The sequence below is a fragment of the Artemia franciscana genome, chromosome 16 (genome assembly GCF_032884065.1).
Source record: "Artemia franciscana chromosome 16, ASM3288406v1, whole genome shotgun sequence".
NCBI classification, from domain to species: Eukaryota; Metazoa; Arthropoda; class Branchiopoda; order Anostraca; family Artemiidae; genus Artemia; species Artemia franciscana.
This window is the reverse complement of record NC_088878.1, coordinates 16,232,375-16,250,271: the sequence shown is the minus strand read 5'-3', so window position 1 is coordinate 16,250,271 and position 17,897 is coordinate 16,232,375. Positions and strand designations below refer to the sequence as shown.

Genomic DNA, 17,897 nt, shown 5'->3' with positions numbered 1-17,897 from the left:
AAAAAAATAATACTAAATAATAATTTAAGAATTATTGAAGTCTTATTTGTGTGCAGCCAAGTCGTTTTTTAATGTTATTCTTTTCATTTAATTTTTTCTCTTTTTTTCAAGCTAGCTCTTCATTATGCTTTTTAGGGACCAGTGCATTGGCTGCTAGTTTTAGTTTTATTGTCTACCTACGTTCGTGCAGATAATCTTTGTTCATTGTATACTTAATATTTTCAAAAACTCTTTACCCTTCGGCCTTTATTGTTGTATTGGTACATTTTATTGTGAATTTTTGTTCCAGAAGGTTTAAAGCATCTGAAGAAGATCGTCCTCAATAAAGCACCTTATGTGGACGACGCATGCTTATACCAGCTGAAGTGCGTGAAAGAAACTCTGGAAGTACTACAGGTGTCAGAAAACGGTAGTATAACCGATGCTGGACTTTTGTATCTGAAAGAGTTGAAGTAAGTAACCAACCCTCTATTTATCTAAGATTTGTGGCACCAGTAATAAAGCTGACATTATGCTAGAGCATTCAACTATCTTTTATCCTGCTTCAGTTGATGACTTTTAGGGATTTAACATGCCAACTGGCTGTTGAATGGGGCTTTGTGAAAAATAGCTGAAAACCAATCAACAAACTTGTACTTTTTGTATCCTTAATGTTAGATCTTGATAGAACTTATTCGGCTGATTTTAATAACTGATTAGATATTGTCCATTAGGTATAATTTTGCTGAAAACTTATTTTTTTCATTCGGGGCAGTTGGATTTTTTTTTTCCATAATTAGCGCTTTATTTTTTTTTTTTCATTTGGGGCAGTTGGATTTTTTTTCATAATTAGAGCTTTTCTTAAAAAAAAAAAACAAACAAACAGATTTTATAAAATTAAATTTCATATATTTCTTAGTCTACCTCATAAGATTGAAAATAAACTTAATAATGTAATTTTATCTTTAACAGATAAGAAGATGTAGAGTTAATTGTAGGATGAGGTGTAATAGACCTCATTTGACTTTATATGTTACTTTTTTCTTTTGTAATGTATGAAGGTAAAAATAAATTTGTTTTATGTTCCTACTTGGTGTTACGTTTAGCTTATACAAGGGCTATCCAGAAAGTAGATTACATTTTCGTATCCACCCTTCAGGAGCAGGTCTGGCTTGGCCACCTTGGAGCCTGGGCGTTTCACCGTTCAGTCGACATCTAGCCGTGCTAGTGACAAGTTTGTGTTGTATCCATTGAGCTACAGTGACATTTTGAAATATCTGCCTATTTGTGAATGCCGCGAACTTTGAGGTGAGTGCAGTGCAGTGCTAAGGTTTCTGTCTGTAAATAAACTATAAATGGAAAGAAATCTATCGGCAGCTTTGTGAAGTTATGGGGACAACATTCCCAGTGAAGGTGAATTACGTCAATGGTATGCGTTACGTCAATTAGTTTAAAAACGGCTGAGCAAATGTTCATGATGTACAGTGAAGTGGAAGACCCAGCATACTGACTGCCAACTTTGTCCCAAAGTCCAAGGAGACTGAAGCCTCACAATAACAGTACTATCGCTTAGTTTTCCACAAAATTCACAAAGTTCGTTGCACGTAGTCATCACTGATAAGCTCGGTTACCATAAGTTTTGTGCAAGATGGGTACCAAAAATCTTAACAGAAACCCACAAAAAATCAAGACCCAAACAGAAGAATTTTTCAAGGGAGGAATTGCCTAGCTCATTCATTGCTATGATAAGTGGTTAAATTTGAGTCGTGACTATGTTGAAAAGTAGTATGTAAGCGTAGATTTCAACTGTAAGAAGTATATTTTTATCGTGTACCTTGTTTACTTTTAACTCCGAAACGTAATCTGATTGCTGGATAGCCCTCATATTTGAACTATAAAGCAAACCTGAAATCAGCAATGCTACATTTGTCAAAGAAGAAAGGACTGTAAACCAGCTTATTCGTGCAAGTTAAAAAAATAGATTACTATTTTAGAATTTTCATGTATCTATCTATGTTTATTTGAATAATAAAAAAGAAGAAGCTGAAAAGCTCTTCTCCCTTTTTTTTTTTAAATACAGGCCTATCTTTGGTTAGGGTCGGTTATATATGCATTTAAATATATATATATATGTATATATATATATATATATATATATATATATATATATATATATATATATATATATATATATATATATATACAGCCTTTTACACTAAAAAAAGCAAGCTTAAAGAGTTTCGAAGAAAATTAAAGCGCAGGGTAGTACCAAACCAAGCAGAAATAAATGCAAAAGGGATGGGACTTAAAATGGACGGAAGTAAATTTGAATGAACGAGTCAATTTTGGGCAAATAAAAATTAGAATGGACAATCAAGTCAAGAATAAACCAAACAAAATTAATCTGGAAAATTTCTCTCCGTGGAAAGTTCCCCTGAGATTCAAAATTGAGCAGCGAAACAGAAAGTGTGATAAATAAAATATTGAAGAACAGAAGGAATTCTGGAATATTCTGCTTATACTCTAAAATATAGGCAGATTGTATGGTGTATAATATCCTATAGACTTTATTTTTACGTTTTTAATCAAATAAATGCGTTTTTCGAGTTTTGGGGATTGAATCATCATAGCAGGGCAACATAAAGTTTAAAGAAAGTGCACAGAGATGACACATTTTTCTAGAAATGAGCTTGAAACCTCTTCATTTAGGTTTTCTAATATGCTGAATCGACTGGTCTAATTCTCATTACGATCATTTGCCTTTCTGGGAGTGTTTTCCCCATTTTTCAGGCAAATTTTCTGAGCTCATGGCCTGTGATGTGTAACTTTAAGGCTACTGAGTTGTATGTATTTAGAAGAAGCATAAATGGCCATATCATTTGATGTTTTGATTTTTATCCAATTTTTTACTAGTGGCTCAAATCGCTCCTTACTTACAGTTCGTTATCATGAACTGTCTGATCTACACTGTATAATCTGCATATATTTTATAACCTAGATAGAATTTCAATTATCCTTTTTTTTGTCTAAATTTCTCTTTGGCTGCTTAATTTGCATGTGATGAAAATTTTCTGGGGGGGGGGCAAGAACCCTGATAATGTGGTTCTAATTTTGTTTGTGGTGTAGGCCTTAGGCCTCCACAGTCTCACTATTAAGAACGGTTCTACTAACAAGCTTATACTCAAATGAATAAAAGCCATAACTCAGCTCTAAAGGATTATACTATGACAGTTCCCCAGAAAAATCATCTGGGTCTCTCCTTCCGACAAGGATCTAGACTTGTTGCATCTATTTTGCGTGTGATTGTAGGCGAGTTAAGCTCAGTAAACCAATAAGGTGGAGCTTTCGACAATTTTCGATTTTGTATATTATATCAAACTTTCCTTAAAACGTGTGAACCATTTTAGCTAATATACCTTTTTATATTAACAATGGCTTATGGTGAAGTTTTTCGAGGGAGGTCAAAGGTTTTGGCAGATTGTCTTGCTAGAATGTCAGACTTATACAAAATATTGCTTTAAAATTATTACTGGTCTTTTTGGGGGAAAGCTACTCACCTGTTCTACCCTACACCTTTCAATTTTTCACCGTTGTTATTACTTTTGATTTTATCTTTTAATTCTCGTAAATTATAGGAGCCTTCAAAAGCTTTTGGTGTATGGTTTGCCTGGCGTCGTGGAAAAGGAGAAGACACTAAGACAGTTACGCGAAGCTCTCAAGGACTGTCAGATCAAATTTAATGGCGAAGATTTCTAATCAAATTTGGTCTTATTTTCTTTCTTCAGAAGTACCTGATGTGTGTTAAAATTAGCTTTTTTTGTAAAATGTCTAGTATAATATTATCTTTGCTCATTAACTGAATAACGATTCAGGAGTATATTAAGTATGACGTTGGTAGACTCCAGAATGAAAATTTGATAGAAACTTTCCAGGAATACTTGAAAACTAAATTGGAGGGTTTAAAATTTGACAATGTAGAAATGAATGGAATAATTTTATGAAAAGAATATGTGAAGTTGTTGATGGTGTTTTAAGGAAGAAAGTTATGAACGCAGCTAAGAATATTAGCGAAAATGTTTTATGTTTAATAGAGAAGAGAAGTGGCTTGTACAAGAAATATCTGAGTGATAGATCATGTGAAAATAAGTGGAATGTAAAGAAAGTGGAGAAAGCATTAAAATATGAACTAAGGAGGTGTGAAGTTCAGGCCATGGATAAAATTGTCGGGGATCTGGAAGATGCACCTAGACGGCATAATAGTAAAATATTGTACTGGTATGATAATAAATTGAGAGGGGGTAGTCAATCTGAACTTGTCCTAATTAAATATAGTAATGGAGCCACAAATAGTGATAAGAGGAGAATTAAAGAAACATGGGCAGAACATTTTAAGAATGTGCTAAACCGGTATAGAGTTACAGGAAAAGATGTACAGGAAAGTGAAAAAGTTTTGTGGTATCTTGGATGTGAAGGAAGATAAGTTCTGTGATGAAGAATTAGTGACAGTACTAAAAGGATTAAAAAATGCTAAGTCCCCAGGTGCTGATAGTGTGGTGAATGAATTTTTTTAAATATGGTGGTTATGAGGTTAGAAATAAGTTACTGAAGATTATGAATATGACTTGAAAAAGGAGAAGCACCTAGCGACTTTAGGAAAACTCTAATTTAACCACTGTTTGAGAATGGTGATTAGAGTGTGTGTGGTGATTATAGAGGCATTAGCCTGGTCTCTGTAGGTAGCAAATTACTATGTATGATGATACTTTTTATAGTTAGAGATGCTGTACAAATAGTTTTAAAAGAAGAACAATTCGGTTTTAGGAAGGGTATAAGATGTGTGGAAACCAAATTTTCACTCTTAGATCAATAATTGAGAAAACTCTGAGTCATTAAACACTTTTAGTCCTCAGTTTCATAGACTATGGGTAAGCAATTTGATTCAGCCGATATATGAGTTTTAGCAAGGGTCTTACCCCTGAATGGTATACAAGAAAAATAAATTAAAGTGGTTGATTCTATGTACGAGAACAACACTACTGCGGTTCAGGTAGGAAATAAGGTTAGTTGTTGATTTCATATTGAATCAGGAGTTAAGCTGAACTGTTCTCTGTCCCCATTTGATGGACTTTGTCTTAAAGAGAACAGGAAAGGCAATTGAAGAACACAGAGTCAAATGGGGAAGTAAAACTTTCCTGGGCTTAGATTATGCTGATGATTTAAGCTTCCTATATGAAAGTGTGAGCAAAATGAATGAACTCTTACAGGTTTTGCGAGTTCAGGGTGCTAGAATATGTTTGACAATTAATGTTAAAGATAAGTTGCTAAGGCTAGGAATAAGTGAAGATGAAAAGGTGACGCTGGGTAACGAAAAGATCGATCAATTGGACAGCTTCACTTACTTTGGTAGTATTATTTGTAAAGACGGTGGGAGTAGTGAAGATGTTAAAAGTAGAATAGCCGAGACTCAGAGCGTTTTTTCACAGTTGAAAAATAATTGGAAGAATAGGAAGATAAGTCTGCAAACCAAGATTAGAATATACAAAATTGAAGCCAATGATTCTCATACCCTGCATAACTGGTTAAGAAATCCATCTATGTTTAGAGGCGTTGCAAATGAATATGCAAAAATTGCAAAATTACAAAATTGAAGCCAATGATTCTCATACCCTGCATAACTGGTTAAGAAATCCATCTATGTTTAGAGGCGTTGCAAATGAATATGCAAATATCCAGAAGAAGTTCCCAGTGCCAGTAAAATCTATTGCACCCACATTCCCCCAAACCCCCCCTTGGAGTTGGTCAACCCCCATAATAAAGACTGACTTCTCAAAGTGGACCAAAGAACTTACCCCCATTTCTTTTATTCAGAAAAAATTTGCCGAACTAAATAATGTTGCTTATAAAAATTATTTCCAAATTTTTGTAGATGGGTCCAAAATGAATGAGAAAGTGGCAAGCGGAGCTTTCTTCCCAACCCATAATATCGCTTTAGGAGAGAGATTACAAGATAATTCATCTGTAATGTCTGCCGAGCTAAACGCCATAATCATGGCACTAGATTTCCTCATGGTTAATGAATATATGAAAGTTAATATTAAAAATATTATAATATATTCTGATTCTTTGTCAAGCCTAGAGCTTCTTTCGTCAGCTTCTCAAAATAAGATGGATATTGACACATTTCTTTGTCTTAGGATTATTGATATTTTTGCTACAAAAGGTATTTTAACTCATATACAGTATATTCCAAGCCACTCAGGTATAATAGGTAACCATAAGGCAGATGAAATAGCCAAAAATGCTTTAAATATTGACCAGCCAAGTGGGAGACCAATCCCCATTAGAGATATTTACCGCTGGAGATTTACAGAGGTACTGATAATTAATAAGAATCCTACCCCATCACCTTTCCCAAGTAAGCACCTTTCCAAGATTTATCATAGGATTCGGTCAGGTTCAAATGGGCTAAATTTTCAGGCATTTTCATATCAGATTCCTAATTCAAGTGGCGAAGTTCCCTCGTCCCCCCTTTGCAGGTCATGTAATCTTAAGAATGAAACAATAGATCACTGCCTATTTGAATGTAATATGCTGACGTCTGCACAGTATACCCTGCGACGTAAAATGTTAGAATGCTTCAAACACCACAAAATTCCACCAACAGCCAAGAGTCTTGCTGACCATACTCTCCTGCAGAGCACAGAGATCAATATATACTCTCTTATAATTCAACTGCTGGTATCAAAAGATATACTTCAAGAAATCTGAGCAGATACAAATCATACAAGACAAACCAGCTCCATAGCTCTGTCGATCTCACAGAGTGAGCCAAAAGGAAAAGGGCTAAATAGTATCAACTGAAAAGCCCGTCTGCTGAATAAGAAGAAGAAGGAAGAATATGGTCAAATATGGCTCTAAAACATGGGTGATCTGAAAAACAGAGGGAAATTTCCTAGATGTTTTAGAAAGAAATCGCCTTTGGATTGTTTTGGGTACTCCACTGACTGACCGTATCTCGTACAGTAAGCTGTAAGAAAAGTGTGGTTCAATTCCTCTTTCTAGGGCTAGAATGAGAGAAAGGTTGAGATGGAGGGCACGTTCTGCGGATGAGAGATTGTTCTTTTGGGCCAATCGTTTAGGGTTAAACAGAAAGCAGGTCTTCCTAGGTTGGGGTGGGAGGATGTCGCAAGAAAAGATTAAGAGAAATAGTACTTCCAGGAAGGGTGATAGCTTTGTTGGCTTCAGGTGGCTTGGTGCTGTAGTGAGTTTTTAGTAGTAGAGGAAGTAGTTTATGAGGTAGGAGCCAGAAGCTTTACCTAAAAAAAATATAGCAGTTTTTCCTGCTACTATCTACAAACAAATTAATCCCATATATTTGAAGCATGTTGTAAATACTTTTAAAGGCTCATTTTATTTTGCCGTTTATCAGTCTGTACAAGCAAAACAACTTCTAAGTAGTAATCAATAAGAATAACAGGCTCGATAACAAAAAAAAAGTATGCATAACTGATTTTTTTATCAATAGTGTGTAGTACTTTCCTTTTTCATGTCTACAACCCTCAAAAAATAGCTTACTTGGCTTTTTGTCACCTCTCTCTCCTAGATAGGGTGCTCGTCCCTTCATGTCCCATCTCTGCTCGGATTTGTGTAGCTTATTTGCTTTTTCTAGGTTCAAAAACTGATCCACGAACTGTAATGCATCTTTCACCTCAACATCAACGTTACTTAATTAACAGAGTAAATTAAAGAAATATCAATGCTGCAAAGAATATCTGTGGGTATGGCCTTAGACTGGGGTTTCACTATGTTGGAATTGAACCTGGTTAGCTACCCTCTAGTACCTTGCCTACCCTTTTTTTTCACAGGCAACATAGTTGCCATTTAGAGACATTTCGAGGTTGAATACCTCTCAGGTCAGTATAAAGTCTATGATACCCTCTTAATTATGCTGTTAAAAGTACGCCTAACTTTGGGTAACACCAGTGCTAGATCCTTAGCCAGAATGTTTTAAATCCGATAGAGCCGAAAAATGTTTTATGAGAACAACCCGTATTCGAGGCCAGATTTGAAACCAGGCTACTTTTACTAGAATTATAGAAAAAAGGGAATCACAATAACAAAAAAGTGCCGACAGCATACGGTGGTCTCAGAGCTCAACCTTGCCTATCCAAGTACATACCTGACCTGGCGTTGGCTGACGTCCAGGGACTAACAAGAATGTGCAATATCGGCGTGGTATAGCCCTTAACTAAAAGAAATTGTTACAAAAAAAATTACTCAGTTAAAACACCGGAACGCAAATGCATGCCTAATTTTGAATCATTGCTAGTTAAAGGAAGATATTTGCAATCAACTACCGAATGAATAAACCTGTTCTTCCACATTTTATCTGAAGTTTTTGCATAAGTATAGAGTGATGTGGGTACAATGTATAATTTTTTTTTCTAGGCTTGGGCACTTCGTATAGAGGGAATTGTCGTAGAAAATTCGAAAGAGGCTCATTCGATTGAAATTGCAGGTTCTAGTGGCCTTTTTAGTCGAAAATTATTGGAGGGCAACCAACCCCAAAATTATTGCAAAAAAATATTATGGCTTATTTTCTTTTTCGATGATTTCTCTTTCTTTTATTTAAATGAAAAAATTTCTTATTTTTAAGGATTTCTTGTTTTCCAGTGATTCCATTTCTGTCCTGTTCGCAGATGTAAAGGGTGTATTCATAACCATTTATGAAAGTTTTAAAACAAGAAAATCTTATCTTGAACTGATAAATTTTAGGAAGTAAAAAACTTTTACAATCAGGACGAAAAATTTGACTTGAGCCAACGAGGCGAAACACGAAGCATAGTCATTTCAAAGTTTTGCCATTAATTAGGCTCACCTATTTACTTGATGATAAGGTTTCAAAGCCGCTATATTTTTTTTAAATATTAACGTTGAACATATTAGAAAGTGCAATGGACGTTTTTTATATATTAAAAACGAGGATCGATCATTAAAAAAAAAAATCATCTGCTCAAAGTAAAGAACAAAGTTGAAACTTGAGACGTTCAACAGTGCTAAAGTTACTTAATATTTTTCTCCAAATTATCAGGGGGTGAATGTCCCCCTTGCCCCCCATAAACGACACCACTGTTGAATTTCTTTCCTTAAAGTTTCAATTATTTTTTATTTATTAAAGATAAAAATTTAAAACATTTAAGATGTTTTTTTTTTCAGTAAAGTGCAGATTATGTTCTAGCCTTAGGAAGGGAAGGGGTTTGTCAGTCCTACTCATGTAAATTTTTGCTTGTTTTGGGTTTGACTTGGTTATTTATTTTAATTTCTGTTCGTTTTGGGTTTCATTTATTTATCTATTGTGATATGTGGTAGTTTTACACTTGGAGGATTTTTGATTTTATCTCTGCTCATTTTTGGTAATTTAAAGAACTCTTTACGTTTCTTTGAAAAATATTTTTTATGTAAAAAGTGTTTTAAATTAATCTTAAAAATGTATGAGAAAATCTCCAAAATTTGTCTAGCTATAAAGGCTATCTTTTAATCTGCTAATTTAACCTAGTTGTATTAAATGGCTTTGATTAGGCTCTTTATCTTTGTTTTTTTTACCATTATCTTAATTGCTCCTATCTTTTAGTATAACTTATTGGTTTATGAGGCAACTACCCCACCATTCCAAGACATATACGTGTAAAACGATGATTAAGGGTTACCTAATGATGAAAATGACGAACTCTCTCATTTTAAGTTACATTTTAATAAAATAATGGGCATTTTATAATTAATTAAGCCTTGAATCATGCAAAATATTGAAATGTCAAAATACTGTTCAGTGAAAATTTTTAGATGACCAATCGTTACAGAATAAATGACAAGGCAAGTTTTAGGTCTTGCCATAGCCAAGCGTTAATATTTGGTTCATACCATAGATTTTTAAGCAAACAATGGTAAAATGGAATAAAAAAAAAACTCTGATATATCCAATCAGTTTACACCTATCGAGAAACTAAATAAATAGAACCCTGTCAGTTTCAGAGGTCATACATTTACATTATGCCGCATCCGTTGGTAAACTGATACATATACAAAATGAAGGGCTATACTGTAGGAGGCACATACAAAATTATTAAAGGCTGCACAGTATTGGATTACCGAAAAAGTTTTGTAGGAGTATAGTGAAAAGTCAAATGGTCTTTATTAGGAAGGACCTGACAGAATCCACGGAAATTTAATCTATTGAGCCAAACTTTGTGGTGTTTTTTGTGATTTGTAGTTTTTTGTATTAAAAGTCATTTCAATTCCTATTTTAGGAGAGTGTTCTGTAAAATATCACTTTTCGATCTTCATATTATTTCACCTTTTCTCATGTTTTTGGGCTTGAATATTTTTTCAAATTCCCAAACTCGAGGCCCAATTAACATCGGCAAGTTTTATCGGAACTAAAAAAAATCCGAGCAAAATATTTCGAAAATCCAAAACGTTGAAAATGTTTTAAAATCTAGAAACTAGAGATATAGCCAAGAAAAATAGTCAGAAATGAGTAATTTCTTTTTTAACCTTACTGAAATAGGAGCTAAATTTATCATTTATTGATTAGCTTGCTATCTGAAGGATGAACATACCACTCAAAGTGCTATTTTGGAATATTGTTTACTGTAATAGCTAATTAGAGCAAATAATTCTGAATTATTCACTGACTAATTTTAAATGAATAGACTAGATATTTCTGATTAGGATATGGACAAATTCAGTCTATGGTAGTAAGCAGAGCTGGATCAAGGTTTTTCATCAGGGGAAAGAAGGCAAATGTAGATCCCCCCCTCCCCCTGCAACTGTCAATATTGTAATTTTTGTTTAAAGAAAAATTTGAATGTATTTGATGGGAAACAATGGTATCTGTTTACTACATATGCTGTATATTAAAAGATGTTTTTTTCAACTAACAATTGGTTTCCCCTTGGCTACTTTTGATTGATGCATAATATTGTTAATTCAAAAAACTGGTAAAATTATGACAGTTCATATTATTGACTTACTAATAAAGTGAACATACCACTTAATGCCTTTTTTATGCTTTTTATGAATATAATAATTATTTCCATGGCAGATTCAAATTTAAGCACTTTTTGAGCTCTAAGAATGACAAATTTTCAATGGAAGTACAAGTTATTGGTTGTGTTCTGACAAAATAATCCTACATCTATTCAGCACCATCTTTTCTTGGTTGTTTTTAGAAAAATAATGCTATATTTTCTCAGTGCTAAAATTATTTTTAATAAGGTTAGTTTAGGTTTGGTCAAAAAGTGCTTAAATTTGAATTTGCAATAGAAGCAATTTTTATATTTGTAAAGAGCATAAAAAAAGGCATCAAGTAGTATATTCACTTTAAGGGTAAGTCAACAATATGAACTGTCATAAATTTACCAAAAAACCTTCCTGTCTCAAATATCCCCCCCCCCCAACTACTTGGTAGAAACTTATCAGAATTTATATTTGTAACTTTTATTTATCATGCTTTCTCTTGGAGATTTTCTAAGGGAACTGTTTAGGAGAAATTTTCTGCTAGGTTAGAACCACCTGGAATGATATTTCCATGAGGGAGGGGGATTTTTTCCATGGGAAAAATTCTCCATGGGGAATTTTATGTTGAGGAAAACTTTGGATTTGGGGTGGGAGAGCAGCAGAGGTTTTCTAAGAAAAATTTTATGAGATGGTAAGGGTTTCTGGTTTGATTTAAAAAACAATCTGAAATTAACCAAAAGGAAAAATTTTTTCAAATGAAAACAAAGAAAATCTTCTAGAAAAAGTTGTCCAAAAGAAATTTTCCTGGGATAATTTTCAGCAAGCATAGAATTTTCTGATGTGCAGGGATTTTAGGCATGAGGAATTTTTCATGGAGAAATATTTGTATGGGCAGGTTTCCATGGAAAGGGGAAGGGAAAATAAGTTTTTCAGAGAAAAGTAGAGAACTTCATAAAACCATAGAGTCAAAAATAGAATCAAATAATCTACCAAGTGTAAAACTACCATAGGTCACTATCAACAAATAAATGAAACCCAAAATGAACAGAAACTGCAATATATAACCAAGCCAAACTCAAAACAAGCAAAAATTAACATGACTAGGGCTCATAACCCCTATGCCTTCTCTTTAATTAGTCAATAATAACTTTAATAAGTAAAAAATTATTAAGATTTTAAGGATTAAATATCAGCATATGTATATTGAACTGACATTGCACATTCATTTGTATTTTTCTTCTCAGTAAAATGCAAAATAATTATAATTTCTGTTCCTTTTGGGTTTGATTTATTTATTAATGCTGATCTTTGTTATTATTACACTTAGTAGATCATTTGATTTTATTTTGTTCATTCTTGGTTTAATGGAGTTCTTTACTTTTTTTGAAAAATTTATTTTGTGGAACTTTTTTTAATTAATTTCTGTTTGTTTTGTATTGATAGAGTCATTTTCAGGGAAAAAAAAATAATAGTTTAAATCCTTTTGATTTTTTCTTTAAGAATTTGTAGTTTGGCCTGCTATTTGTATACTGGGAAAAATTATTTCAATAATTTTCATCAACATTCACCTTTTTGAAAATTTTGACACAAATAGTCTTGTTTAATTTAGGTTTTTACCTTTTCTTGTTTACCTGAAAAGCAAACTTAATACTATTCCTAAAGAATTCTATTAGCTTGGATACACTTACAACTCTTTTGATTTAGTTAAATTTTAAGAGCAGAAGAAGTAATAGAAGTAACCCTGAAAGTTTGAGCTTAATAGCCTCATTCATTCTTGGGACATTGCTGAGATGTCTTATTGGGAACCAGCATCCACTCAATGCATTTTGGTTTAATTTTAAAGGAACTTTTAGTTTTTAAGCATAATGGGGAAATAGCATGTGGGGGGTTGACCAGCCCAATAATTCTAGAAATATAGTAACTAGACTCATCAGCTATGCTGAACAAAATAGCTTTATTATACTTTTCATTGGAAGTGTTTGAAAATTTTTTGGCTGGACTAAAGAGGAAGGCTGATTGCCCTCAAGTCACTTTTGACTATTAATAAGCACACTAGAACTTTTAATTTCCTTTTGCCGCCCCCCCCCAATAAAAATTCTGGAGCTTATTCCCTGGGTATAGTTGTAATAGTAGTCACAGTAGTAGTATTGGTACTCAACTTAAAACAATTAGCCATGCTATCACATTATTGATTTGTCCTTTTGATAACCTGTGTATCATATACTTCTTGAAATTTTCATCTTAATGCTCTTAGCCTTACCATTAGTTGCAATAGAAGTAGTAGTTGGAGCAATAGTAATAGTAGTGGTAGAACAATTAAATTTAGCAGTGGTAGTAGTATTAGAAATAGTGTGCACATATTGCCTTTTGGTCAATTGATCATCCTCTGGAAGCATTCTCTGAGAGTTCCAACTTAGTACACAAATCAATTTTTAAGATACCCTCTTTTGACAATATAAGTGCACATGGTGTCATCATGTACATCTTGCCTTTTAGTCAGTTGAACATTCCTTTTATGATGCCCTGGAAGTTTCACCTTGACAATGTAAACTGTTCCAAAAATATTACTGATGTGCACTTTTGACCCCCTTTTGATGCCATTTTAATCTTAATATTCTAAGCCTTACAAGTTGTCCAACTGAAGTAGTTGTTTGAGTAGTTTAGTTGCAGTAGTGTTATTAGTAAAAGTAGAAGTGGTAGTAGCATTAGCAGTGACATGGATATATTACCTTTTGTCAATTGATCTTCCCCTTTAAGTATTCCCTGAAAGTTCCAACTAATACCCAAATGCATTTTTGATATATGCTCTTTGACTATCAGCATGCACATAGTCTATGTTTATTTAGCTCAATTTCCCCCTCAATGTTCTGTCAAATTGTCACCTTCATACTAATCACTCATTATATGATTAAAAAGTTTAGTGTATCAGTTATAGTAGTATATGCCCCTGTTGAACCAACTGATGGAGATACTAGTGACTCAGATGAATTTTAATTGCAGTTACAGGAGCAAATAGACAGGGTCCAGGGTAGAAATATAGTGTTTTTTATTAGGAGATTTTAATGGCTAGCTGGGTATAAATAGGGATAGATGGTATCCTAACCTTGGTCAATTTGGTGTATAAAAAAGAAAACAGTAATAGCTATAGACTGTTGCAATTTTGTAGGTATTACAATCTAGTTGTAACCAATGTGGTGTTTGGTCATAAAATGATCCATAAGTTAACAAGGTATTCATGGGATAGTAAGACGGCATACCTTGATGTTTGCATATTTATAAGATTGAAAATGTCCAAAAACAAGCACTTAGAATCATAAATGGTGAAGGGAAGGTTCCATATCATAATCTACTTGGTAAGTTCAAGCTCACCATATTGGCTGAGTGAAGAAACCTCATATGCCTTCATTCTGGTACCAAGACCCTGTCTGTTCCTCAATTATGCTCCATCATCCCCAAACCCTACCTTCCTGCCTGCATCAGACTGTCCCGTTTAAAATCCCCAAACTGACTCCCATCCTCACTAAACATGAAAGATATTGTAAGAGTTTTGTTGAGTTATTTAATAGCCAGGAAAATTAGTCATTAATTTTATTGTCATCTTTTTATTTTTTAATTGACTTCTTAACTAAGTTTTGACTCGCCATATTTTTTTATGTTTTTTCATTAATTTTATTGTCATCTATTTATTTTTGACTTTTTAACTAAGTGTTGACTCTTTTTTTTCTTTTTTTTAATGTATTTTATCCAATGAATTTTTTGACATGAACATCAAGCTCTTTTGATTATATATATATATATATATATATATATATATATATATATATATATATATATATATATATATATATATATATATATATATATATATATATATATATATATATATATATATATATCAAATTTGGTAACCATGCTGTGATAGAAATTTTTAAAATAATTTTCTATTCTAAACCTTATTGATTATGTCATTGTAAACAAAAGACTGGCAGAATCAATACAAGATGCTAGCTTATATAGGAGTGCTACATACCCTATGCTATATAGTGCTACATGCTGTGATAGAAATTTTTAAAATAATTTTCTATTCTAAACCTTATTGATTATGTTATTGTAAACAAAAGATTGGCAGAATCAATACAATATACTAGGGTATGTAGGAGTGCTGCTATTGATGTTCAGAGTAAAGAACACCATCTGGTAGTGTATAGGGTAAATTCAAACCTGAAATTTTGGAAGGGTAACTACCTACCAGAAAGTTATGATGTTGGTTGACTCCAGTATGAGAATTTGGGAGAAGCTTTCCAAGAGTGGATGAATACTAAATTGGAGAGTTTAAAATTTGACAATGTGGAAGATTGATAGACTAACTTTAGGAAAACAATTTGTGAAGTTCTTGATGGTGCCTAAAAAACACAAAGGCTCCAGGTGCTGATAGTATGGTAAATGAGTTACTTAATATGGTGGCTCTGAGGTTAGAAATAAGTTACCAAAGATTATGAATATTATTTTTGAAAAAGGGGAAGTACCTAACGATTTTAGTAAAACCTTAACTAAACCACTATATAAAAAAGGGGATAAGAGTGACTGGGGTAATTATCAAGGCATTAGTCTGGTGTTTGTAGTTTGCAAATTACTTAGTAATATGATACTATTTAGACTGAGAGATGCTGTAGAGAAAGTTTTAAGAGAAGAACAGTGTGGTTTTAGAAAAGGTAGAGGATGTGTCAACCAAATTTTTACAATTAGGCTAATAATTGAGACATGCCTGAGTTATCAAACACCTTCAGTCCTCACCAATTTTGAGTAAGCATTTGATTCTGTTGATAGAAAAGCTTTAGCATAGTTTTGTCCTTGTATGGTATACCATACAATGACATTAAAGCGATTAGTGCTATGTATGAGAATAACATTCCTGTGGTTAAGGCAGGTAATGAGGTCAGCAGCTGGTTTTGTATTAAATCAAAAGTTAAGCATATTTGTGTTTTATTGCCCCTTTATATGGATCATTTGGATGGATTTTGTCTTAAAAAGCACAGGAAAGGCAATGGGAAACCACAGAATCAAATGGGGAGGAAAAAATCTCCTGAACTTAGATTATGCTGACAATTTAAGCATCCTAGATGAAAATGTGAGGGAAAAAAAGAACTGTCTTCCCTCACATTTGGTCTGAATACTCCTTGATATATGTTCCATTACTGTCGTTAACTTAATTTACATTTTTAAGGGTTTGAGTGCAAATTCTTTGCTGTTGTTCGTCGTATAAGCAGCTTAAATAGTTTCACTACAAGAACAAATACATGTGGTGAATTAGGTTTAGACAGTGTTGGTGAAAAAGTATGCTTAAAAGGATGGTTACATACGTTCAGAGGGAAATTTCTTCTTATTAGAGATGCTTATGGGATGACACAGATTACAATCCCTGGAGAGGTAAGTATAACAGTTTATAATGGGTAATCCAATAGCAACCGCTGCCTTCTTTTGCTTAGAATGTCTTTGGAAAATACTTAGCAATATCACAGAATCCGGAGATTTTGGCCAAAAATTATAAACATTTTGACCAAACATACATTGGAAAAATCCAATTAGCTCCCTACAAATGATGGCTATGTTCTCAATGATATATTAGGATATTTATCCTTATGAAACTGATTTTATTGGAGGCTTGTGAATGTTTCATGTGCTTAGCATGAAAATAAAAACAGAGTTCCATTAAAAATTGACATTTTGGAGGAGTAACAACACGTTATAATTTTCAACGTTCACATTTAAACGTGTACTTGTAAAGCATATGCAAATATATCTGCTGTTTTTCACACAGGCCGATTCTAAACACAGTTAAAAGATCTCAGAATATAGTCCAAACTTGATTTCAGTAGCATTTTTGAGGCTTCATGCATATTTAAGTTGGTTATTTTTGGTGGAAGTTTCAAAGTTAAGCTGCTAGTGAATAACTAGCTACTACTTCTCCCATCTAGCATCCGACTTTTAGATTCCAGCTAAGGCGGAAATGACTGGTCCTGCTGCAAGAGAAAGGGAATTTGTAAGATTGCCCCCTAGTTGTGCTCCCAGCCTTGTGTTCGTGTTCATGAATCCCCTGCTAGCCTTTATGGGGAAAATATTTTTTGCCAAGTTCACATATCGTACATATGGGTACATACAGTCCAAATCTTTATTGGCGGGGGAGGGTCAGACTATGTTTGACCCTAAAGGGGCGTGATGCCTCTAAAGCTGTGCTTTCTTCCTCATACATATGCCATTGGACACATGTTAACTTTCGCCTCAAGATGTAAAGTTCTTACACCAATATTAGGAAATTCTCTCTGGCTCTTACCTCCTCCTCACCATACTGTATGCTACACACATACCTACCTGCATATACTTCTCTTCAGGTGATCGGCGAATTATCTGTATTGAACCACAGGACCTTCTCCTGTCAAGTAAATTTTACCAGGAGAAGTGCCAAAATACGAATGAGACACCGTTTCAAATACTCTAAGAATCTTGGTTTTTGGTCTTGTAATTATGATGATAAATTCATTAAAGGAGCTCTCAACTCCTAAAGGCACTTTCCAGGTTCTTTGCCCCTATGTTATGGTATCTTATAATTGTCTTTATAGCTCTATGAAATCTTGTTTATACCTGGGTTTGTTTTCTTGTTTGTATTTTCCAGTTTTGTATTTTGTCTTTTCGTGTAGTTTTACTCTAAATTGCTTTCTCTTAGTCTTTAAAGTATTGTCATTTTCCTTTTATTTGCCTTTATTCTCTGGACTGTTCTTTAGTTTCTAAATTCTCAGTTAAAAAATGTAGTAGACATATAGGCGTACACATGGCTGAGTCTTGGGGATAGGGTCATCAGGGCATTTTTCCTGGAAGGTGGAGGGGCAAAAAACCGGAAAATAAAT

General features: G+C 33.5%; 2 protein-coding genes across 3 annotated transcripts in view; both read left to right on the top strand.

The window, feature by feature from the left end:
* LOC136037134 (ATP synthase subunit s, mitochondrial-like) overlaps positions 1-4,889 on the top strand; it is a 25,819-nt gene extending 20,930 nt beyond the window's left edge. The window contains exons 3-4 of the mRNA XM_065719629.1: positions 290-452; positions 3,615-4,889. Coding sequence (XP_065575701.1) covers positions 290-452; positions 3,615-3,735 — 284 coding nt within the window. The 3' untranslated portion in view covers positions 3,736-4,889. The remainder of the gene's footprint in view (positions 1-289; positions 453-3,614) is intronic.
* Positions 4,890-10,397: 5,508 nt separating this feature from the next.
* Positions 10,398-17,897, top strand: part of LOC136037136 (aspartate--tRNA ligase, mitochondrial-like) — a 52,751-nt gene continuing 45,251 nt past the window's right edge. Inside the window, exons 1-2 of one of the 2 annotated variants that reach the window (XM_065719631.1) lie at positions 10,398-10,513; positions 16,220-16,422. In XM_065719631.1, coding sequence (XP_065575703.1) covers positions 10,510-10,513; positions 16,220-16,422 — 207 coding nt within the window. In that variant the 5' untranslated portion in view covers positions 10,398-10,509. The remainder of the gene's footprint in view (positions 10,514-16,219; positions 16,423-17,897) is intronic. The other variant, XM_065719632.1, reaches the window with a different exon arrangement.